We start from the raw sequence: 10000 nt of genomic DNA, 5'->3' as shown, positions 1-10000 counted from the left end.
GTTCATTTATTTTGCTTTTTTGTACAGTCTGAAGCATTTGCTAATTTTCATGATCCTACCACTCGATAAAGATTTGGCAGCATCATTTGGATTACGTTTCAAGGCCTTCTAGGAATGTTGGAAGGTCCAAAGCCTGATGAAAGTGAAAAAAAGCATACCAAATAATATTTCATGAAGGTGTATCATAAAATGGAGAGTTGACCTCAAAATTCTATGGATAAGGAAGACGTTCTTGGTTGATTCTTTCTTAAAGGGATATTTCCAATTGCAGTAACATAAGAGGCACATATCTCCTTTGTTTAAGGGTTTAAAGGCCACTCATGAATGGCAGAGGCAGTGACAATGCCGTAGCCCCTTTATGTTTTAGTAGCTTGATACTATTTGCAGCTGACTAAACTTTAGTATGTTAGATTTGATAAGTTCGGTTAGGATCAGCAGGGTAGCCTATTGGAAACGTCCCTGCCTGACGATCTGCCGGACTGGGGTTCGAGACATGCTCAAAATCGATAGTTTCTTGTAGTGTCTACAACCTCACCATCCTTGTAAGCTAGGAATGGGAAGTCTGTGGGAGCCTATAGGTTTGCCTGCTGAGCCATTGCATGGTCCTTCCTAGTCCTAGCTTGGGTGGAGTGCCTACAACCCCACCATCCTTGTAAGCTAGGGATGGGAAGCCTGTGGGAGCCTATAGGTTTACCTGGTGAGTCATTGCCTAGCCCTCCCTAGTCCTAGCTTGGGTGGAGATGGAGTTTGGATGCTGATCATAGGTATATGTTTAGTCTCTAGGGCATTGTCACTGTCCCTTCAAACCTTTAATGCTGTTTACAGTAAAGTTTAACCCGACTAAGTTTAATTACTCGTAATGGAGTATCACGTATCTGGGTAGGGTATATAAAGTTAGATAAGATTGGGTATTAAGTTAGAAGTTAGATTTGATTATTATAATGCCAATTTGACTCAAGTGAGACAGGAATGATCAATCTAGATAGGAATCATTATTGTTATTAATTTGAGTTCAATTTTTCTATGGGGTGAAGCAATTATAGTCTGTCGTATGCAAGATTGTGTTAACTTTGATTGTTGTAGCTGAGTGATGTCAATATGATTTTACAGAAGTATTTGCAAATGTGGAGACAGTCCGTAAAAATAGTTGTACCAATTATCAATGAAGCATGAATGTCCATGTTTCCTATAGACATTTTCACAAACAAGCAAATATTTATGTTAATGTGTTTTAATTATTTTTAGAGTTTACTTTATTGCAAATGTAATATAATACATAAAATTACATTATCTCATTGTTAAGCAGCACAGCCACATGGTAACAATAGTTAGCCAAAAATTATTTTAATTAATTTTAGAGTTTAATTTATTGCAAATCTAATATAATACATGAAATTACATTATCTCATTGTTAAGCAGCACAGCCACATGGTAACAATAGTTAGCCAAAAACATTGGGTTAGACCTTGGAAACCCCCCGACTCGGTGTAAATCACCCAGATAAATTCTTCACCATTTTACCTTGGCAAAGACTTTACACCTACACCTTGTCCTGCGTGTTTGTTTTTATTCCATTGTACGTTCTAACCAAGTTATTGGGTCTGCTTATCGGACCATTTTATATCTTTCGAAACCGTGAAGTGTATTTTACCCTTTCTTTTGTAAGGTGATATTACACACAACTCTTTTTATTAATAGTGTCATATCATAGATTACATTTGGCGAGATCAACTTCATCATATTTCTTCTGGACATTATTAGTAAACAACGTATCTTCGGTAAAACAACAACATTGTGGAACGAAGCCACATTTTTCCCTGTTTTGATCTGATGTTATACAAGAATATATGATTTATTTTTAGCTTAACCAACACTGAAACATTAATGTCTTCTCATACGTGTTGATCCATTTTCTTTTCTGCAGAAACGTAATGCTTACCTTTGAAAAGATCAGGCGAACATCTCTTGTTTTTATGGTCGATCGTATTTTCCAAAGACTGTTTTTTCTTTTATCATCTTGAAACTTGTATTTCAGAAATTATTCAAATCTAGAATAGATTCTGACCTGATATTTTGATAACTGTTTTATTTTCTGTTTTAAACTCCGATACTGGTATCATTTCAGAAGCGTGTTTTGATAATGACTTAATTTCTAACGCCCTATTCCAAGAACGGCCTCTTTTACGACCTCGTTCTTCGAAATTGTTTTAGTTTGTGCAATACATTTAAATATCTGAAAGATTTTGTACCTAAATTAAGGAAAGATTAATTTCCTGCCTTCCATTACTAGTGTGCTTTTGAACCTTATATTCTGATGAATTTTATTGTATCTGGCCAACCTGTTATTTCAAATATCCGAATCCGCAGCCCTTTAAGTTTGGTGTTTTTTCTAAACTTGATAAATCAAATCATATGAATAAATATGAGAGGTTAATTTAAGCAGAAAATCTACAATAATCATATATGATTAAATATATGAATAGATATGTAGATAAATTGAAGCTAACTCGATACCTTGGTCGATATCAGAAAAGAAATATAATATAAAAAGCGGAATCAAGCCATTCTAAAATCTTACATCGAATACACTAGAGGAGCCTTAACAAATTAATGGAAATCCAGTATCCCAGGATACATTGACACCATTAAGTTCGCGCAATTCCTTTGGGTGTAAAAGAACTGGGAGAAAAGGTGCGTTCTTTCTACACACAAGGGAAGAAAAGGAGCGGTCTTCCTACACAAAGGAAGGAAGAGAGCGTTCCTCCTACACACAAAGGAAGGAAGGGAGCGTTCCTCCTACACACAAAGGAAGGAAAGGAGCGTTCTTCCTACACACAAAGGAAGGAAGGGAGCGTTCCTCCTACAAAAATAGGAAGGAAGGGAGCGTTCCTCCTACACACAAAGGAAGGAAAGGAGCGTTCTTCCTACACACAGAGGAAGGAAGAGAGCGTTCTTCCTACACACAGAGGAAGGAAGAGAGCGTTCTTCCTACTCACAAAGGAAGGAAGGGAGCGTTCTTCCTACACACAGAGGAAAGAAAGGAGTGTTCTTCCTACACACAGAGGAAGGAAGGGAGCGTTCTTCCTACACACAGAGGAAGGAAGGGAGCGTTCTTCCTACTCACAGAGGAAGGAAGGGAGCGTTCTTCCTACACACAAGGGAAAGAAAGGAGCGTTCTTCCTACACACAGAGGAAGGAAGGGAGCGTTCTTCCTACACACAAGGGAAGGAAAGGAGCGTTCTTCCTACACACAGAGGAAGGAAGAGAGCGTTCTTCCTACACACAAGGGAAGGAAAGGAGCGTTCTTCCTACACACAGAGGAAGGAAAGGAGCGTTCTTCCTACACACAAGGTAAGGAAAGGAGCGTTCTTCCTACACACAAAGGAAGGAAAGGAGCGTTCTTCCTACACACAAGGGAAGGAAGGGAGCGTTCTTTTTCTACACACAAGGGAAGAAAAGGAGCGTTCTTCCTACACACAAAGGAAGGAAGGGAGTGTTCTTCATATACACAAGGGAAGAAAAGAAGTGTTCTTCCTACACACAAGGGAAGAAAAGGAGCGTTCTTCCTACACACAAAGGAAGGAAAGGAGCGTTCCTCCTATACACAAGGGAAGAAAAGAAGCGTTCTTCCTACACACAAAGGAAGGAAGGGAGCGTTCTTTCTACACACAAGGGAAGAAAAGGAGCGTTCTTCCTACACACAAAGGAAGGAAGGGAGTGTTCTTCATATACACAAGGGAAGAAAAGAAGTGTTCTTCCTACACACAAGGGAAGAAAAGGAGCGTTCTTCCTACACACAAAGGAAGGAAAGGAGCGTTCCTCCTATACACAAGGGAAGAAAAGAAGTTTTCTTCCTACACACAAAGGAAGGAAAGGAGCGCTCTTCCTATACACAAGGGAAGAAAAGAAGTGTTCTTCATACACACAAAGGAAGGAAAGGAGCTTTCTTCCTATACACAAGGGAAGAAGAGAAGTGTTCTTCCTACACACAAGGGAAGAAAAGGAGCGTTCTTCCTACACATAAAGGAAGGAAGGGAGCGTTCTTCCTACACACAAGGGAAGAAAAGGAGCGTTCTTCCTACACACAAAGGAAGGAAGGGATCGTTCTTCCTATACACAAAGGAAGGAAAGGAGCGTTCTTCCTACACACAAGGGAAGAAAAGGAGCGTTCTTCCTACACACAAAGGAAGGAAGGGAGCGCTCTTCCTACACACGAGAGAATTATCTTTTGATTCAGAGGGGAAAAGGGTAATTTTCTCTTTCGATTTCTCGCGGATATGGTGAGGGGAACCCAGCAGGATTATTAAAGTCAGGGACAGTAGATGAAAAAGGGGAAATCTAAAAGGTTATGAATGTTTTGTTTGATGTAATTAAAACATTATTGAAATAGTTTTAATATGAGGTAGTCATCATCAAGAATGTTGTATGTCAGCTCGTGCACGAAGCTTATTCAGCATATTTCACATACTTATAGATAAAGATAAGGTTAAAGATAAGATGTGTTTGCAAACCAAACACCTAAAACAAATATACTTCTAGTGATCAACTTTGAAGTATTGTTATAACATTGTGTAAAAATCAATGGAAAATATCAATAGATCTATTGACTGAACTATTTTACGTAATTTAATTAACACTCAAGGAATATCTGTGATTCTGAATTATTTTTTATTTAGTGATTAAGTTGAATAAAGAAAAATAGGAAATGGAGTAAATGCAAATAAAGACAATGAAAATACAAAACGAAAATGAGAAAAGAGAGTTTTCACTAAAATCAAAATAACGTTGAGTTTTGGTAATAAAAGATTTTGGAAGAGTGTAGAATAGAAGGCCAACTTGTCATAATTACCTCCGCCAACGAAGTTGGGAGGAGGTTATGTTTTCACCCCTGTTTGTCTGTTTGTCCGTTTGTTGTTTATGAACAACTTCCTGGCCAAAATTTTATTCATAGAGTAGTAAAACTTTCAGAGATCAATTGTTGTGTTGAGACGTGAAAGTGATTCAATTTGGTAAGTCAAAGGTCGAGGTCAAGGTCGAGTAAAAGGTCGACCGAATTAACCCTAAATTGAACCACAAGTGCTCACAAACAAACAAATAAACGACTACACGGGAAACAAACAGTGCAACATCAAATAGAATAAGAAAAAGTGTACGAGGTTGATAAAAAAAAAAGATGAAAATAAGCATCAGTACATGAAATTATATAACAGTTTTTCGTAAATAATAATGATAAGAGTTTGAAAAAGTGTATTTATTTCTTCATAAACCGATCAATATCTCTGAGAGGAAGAGTGACGACTGACAGTACATATAACCCTTTATCATAAATAAGACATAGAACAAAAAGAGTATGAAAAAGTGTATTTGCCTTTTGAGATCCCGATATTTAGGAGAAAGAATGATGACTGACAGTACATATAACCCTTTTTCATAAATAAGACATAGAACAAAAAGAGTATGAAAAAGTGTATTACTTTTTGAAATCCAGATATTTGGGAGAAAGAACGATGACTGACAGTACATAAAACCCTTTTTCGTAAATATGACAGAACGAAAAGAGTTTGAAAATTTGTATTTACTTTTTGAGATCCCGATATTTGAGAGTGACGACTGACAGGACATATAACCCTCTTTCATAAATAAGACATAGAATGAAAAGAGTATGAAAATGTGTATTTACTTTTTGAGATCCGATGTTTGAGAGGAAGAATGAAGACTGACAGTACATAAAACCCTTTTTCGTAAATGAGACATAAACTGAAAAGAGTATGAAAAAGTTTATTTATTTTTTTGAGATCAATATCTTTGAGAGGAAGATCTATGACTAATCTCATCTTCTTTCTTTCTCTCTTTCTTTCCCAGGTTGAAGGATGGAAAGGCATTTTCCGAGAGCAACAGGATCAAGTTCGAGAAGGAGAGCGACACAATTTGGACCATGCATATGAAATCGATGGAGATGGATGATTGTGCTTGCTACACGGTGAGAATTTCAACCTTATGAACATTTTTCTTCGAAGTCTTGCATTTTTAATAAATCATTTCTTGGCTAGTAGAGTAGTGACGTATTTGCCTAGCATTCGCATGGCAGCAGATCGATCCCCGACCGGGACCCTGAGTTTAACCTGTTTACTGGGGAGGCCACTACATTCCAGATCTTGCATTCTTAATAAATCATTTCTTGGCTAGTACAGTGGTGACGTGTTTGCCAAGTTTTCGCAGGGCAGTAGGTTGATCCCCTACTAGGACCGTGAGTTTAAGCTGTTTACTGGGGAGGCCACTACATTCCAGATCTTGCATTCTTAATAAATCATTTCTTGGATAGTAGAGTAGTGACGTGTTTGCCTAGCATTCGCAGGACAGCATATCGATCCCCGACTAGGACCGTGAGTTTAAGCTGTTTACTGGGGAGGCCACTACATTCCAGATCTTGCATTTTTAATAAATCCTTTCTTGGATAGTAGAGTAGTGACGTGTTTGCCTAGCATTCGCAGGACAGCATATCGATCCCCGACTAGGACCGTGAGTTTAAGCTGTTTACTGGGGAGGCCACTACATTCCAGATCTTGCATTCTTAATAAATCATTTCTTGGCTAGTAGAGTAGTGACGTATTTGCCTAGCATTCGCATGGCAGCAGATCGATCCCCGACCGGGACCCTGAGTTTAACCTGTTTACTGGGGAGGCCACTACATTCCAGATCTTGCATTCTTAATAAATCATTTCTTGGCTAGTAGAGTAGTGACGTATTTGCCTAGCATTCGCAGGACAGCATATCGATCCCCTACTAGGACCGTGAGTTTAAGCTGTTTACTGGGGAGGCCACTACATTCCAGATCTTGCATTCTTAATAAATCATTTCTTGGCTAGTAGAGTAGTGACGTGTTTGCCTAGCATTAGCAGGACAGCAGATCGACCCCAGCCCAGGACCGTGAGTTTAAGCTGTTTACTGGGGAGGCCACTACATTCCAGATCTTGCATTTTTAATAAATCCTTTCTTGGATAGTAGAGTAGTGACGTGTTTGCCTAGCATTCGCAGGACAGCATATCGATCCCCGACTAGGACCGTGAGTTTAAGCTGTTTACTGGGGAGGCCACTACATTCCAGATCTTGCATTCTTAATAAATCATTTCTTGGCTAGTAGAGTAGTGACGTATTTGCCTAGCATTCGCATGGCAGCAGATCGATCCCCGACCGGGACCCTGAGTTTAACCTGTTTACTGGGGAGGCCACTACATTCCAGATCTTGCATTCTTAATAAATCATTTCTTGGCTAGTAGAGTAGTGACGTATTTGCCTAGCATTCGCAGGACAGCATATCGATCCCCTACTAGGACCGTGAGTTTAAGCTGTTTACTGGGGAGGCCACTACATTCCAGATCTTGCATTCTTAATAAATCATTTCTTGGCTAGTAGAGTAGTGACGTGTTTGCCTAGCATTAGCAGGACAGCAGATCGATCCCAGCCCAGGACCGTGAGTTTAAGCTGTTTACTGGGGAGGCCACTACATTCCAGATCTTGCATTTTTAATAAATCCTTTCTTGGATAGTAGAGTAGTGACGTGTTTGCCTAGCATTCGCAGGACAGCATATCGATCCCCGACTAGGACCGTGAGTTTAAGCTGTTTACTGGGGAGGCCACTACATTCCAGATCTTGCATTCTTAATAAATCATTTCTTGGCTTGTACAGTGGTGACGTGTTTGCCTAGCATTCGCATGGCAGCAGATTGATCCCTGACCGGGACCATGAGTTTAAGCTGTTTACTGGGGAAGCTACTACATTCTAGATCTTGCATTCTTAACAAATCATTTCCTGACAGGTACAGTTGTGACGTGTTTGCCTAGCATTCGCAGGACAGCATATCGATCCCCGACTAGGACCGTGAGTTTAAGCTGTTTACTGGGGAGGCCACTACATTCCAGATCTTGCATTCTTAATAAATCATTTCTTGGCTAGTACAGTGGTGACGTGTTTGCCTAGCATTCGCAGGGCAGCAGATCGATCCCCGACTAGGACCGTGAGTTTAAGCTGTTTACTGGGGAAGCTACTACATTCTAGATCTTGCATTCTTAATAAATCATTTCTTGGCTAGTACAGTGGTGACGTGTTTGCTTAGCATTCGCATGGCAGCAAATCGATCCCCGCTCGGGAAATGTAAAATGGCACTTTCTCTAAAAAGAAAACTATTCCATTAGATGGTCCTATCAGTATTAACTTATGCATCTGAAACTCGGATAAGCTAGTCACAACTCAAAGAACTATGGAAAAAATAATCATGGAATAACACTTAGAGGACCGTGAGTTTAAGCTGTTTACTAGGGAGGTTATTGCTGTGGTTTGGCACCACAGTGGTGGGTTGGGCTTACCCGGCTTAGATTCTGGTCAGCATCTATTCTGATGAAACTGGAATTGAAATCAGACATCTTTAACCTTTATACAAATTTTGTCTGGTAAAAGCTCTTTCTGATTTAAAGCTTTTAATCCGTAAGACATTCAGGCTATTTTTAATGTATTTTTCCTTTTATCATTGAAAGATTTTACATTATTTTATGATGGGAGAGTTTTCTCATTTAAAAAAGTCTTTCAAGTTTTAACTAGTCACCAAGTCCACGGGCTCTTTTAGTTTGATTTTTTTCTAAGCCGTTTTTCTACCTGCTTCTTTTACATTATTTTTGAATCATTCACTGTAAATGATAAACTGTAATATGATACGTACATTTATAATACAGTTGAAATGTAATTGCTGACAAAAAATACACTAGAAGGAATTTGTCAATTTACACATGTATATCATTAGATTCTTCTTCTGAACAATCCAGATTGAGTCTCTAGTCCCGCTCAAACTCGTTTGTTTCTTTGGTCGCTGCAACCTCACCATCATTGTGAGCTAAGGATGGAGGAGTTTGGGGAAGCCTTTAGGTCTATATGCTGAGTCATCAACATCCATTGCCTGGCCCTCCTTGGTCCTAGCTTAGGTGGAGAGGTGACTATTGCACTGATCATATGTTTATATGGCCAGTCTGTAGGGCATTGTCCTGCTCAATAGGGCAATGTCACTGTCCCTTGCCCCTGCCTGCCATTCATGAGCGGCTTTTAAACATCGACGAAGAAGCGATGTTTTACTGTGCATTAGGATTGGTAAGAAATATTCTTATTAAAAAAAGAAATTCATTTATAAGCAACTATCTCGACTGTTGGTCTTAAGGGTAGAAGAGAATCTTTAGCTGTTGTAAGCAGCTCTTCTAGGAGAAGAACTCTCCAAAATCAAATCATTTAATCTTGGGTAGTGCCATAACCTCATACCATCGTCTTTCACTGTCTCTTGGGTAGAGTTCTCTTGCTTGAGGGTACACTCGTGCACGCTATTCTATCTAATTCATCTTCCTGATGTTTTCTTAATTTATTTTAGTTTATATTTATATTTTAGTGTTGTTACTGTTCTTGAAATATTTTATTTTTTCCTTGTTTCCTTTCCTCACTGGGCTATTTTCCCTGTTGGAGCCCCTGGGGTTACAGCATCCTGCTTTCCCAACTAGGATTGTAGCTTAGCAAATAATAATGATAATAATAATAATAACAAATTCCATTTTTCCCTCTTTCAAGGTCGTCGTGGCCAACAGCATGGGCCAAGTCTCCGACGTCTTCAACATTGAGACCGACGCCGCTCCACAGATCGTCCGTGGCCTCGACCCAGAAACCGATAAGAAAAAAGGCTACGATCTCATTCTTGAAATCCGAGCTACTGGCAGTCCACGACCGGAGCCTAGATGGTACGTCGTTATGTGGGGAATGAGAAACACTACTTTTTTTTTTCTTTCTTTTTTTTTTTTTTTTTTTTTTGGTAGGGGTGAGGGAGGCGGGGTTAAACGAGAATCGTCTCCCTTTTTCCAATTGGGAGTTTGAAGACAGGATATTACGGAAAGAGAGAGAGAGAGAGAGAGAGAGAGAGAGAGAGAGAGAGAGAGAGAGAGAGAGAGAGAGAGAGAGAGAGAGAGAGTTTTT

General features: G+C 39.3%; 1 protein-coding gene across 1 annotated transcript in view; it reads left to right on the top strand.

Annotated features, from left to right (window-relative positions):
• LOC137650476 (titin-like) overlaps positions 1-10000 on the top strand; it is a 963282-nt gene that overhangs the window by 812836 nt on the left and 140446 nt on the right. Inside the window, 2 exon segments of the mRNA XM_068383702.1 lie at positions 5863-5980; positions 9602-9768. Of these exon segments, the coding sequence (XP_068239803.1) occupies positions 5863-5980; positions 9602-9768 (285 nt within the window).

Source organism: Palaemon carinicauda, chromosome 12 (assembly GCF_036898095.1).
Source record: "Palaemon carinicauda isolate YSFRI2023 chromosome 12, ASM3689809v2, whole genome shotgun sequence".
Taxonomy (NCBI): domain Eukaryota; kingdom Metazoa; phylum Arthropoda; class Malacostraca; order Decapoda; family Palaemonidae; genus Palaemon; species Palaemon carinicauda.
Note: the sequence above shows the minus strand (reverse complement) of the source record. Positions and strands in the feature narration are given on the sequence as shown.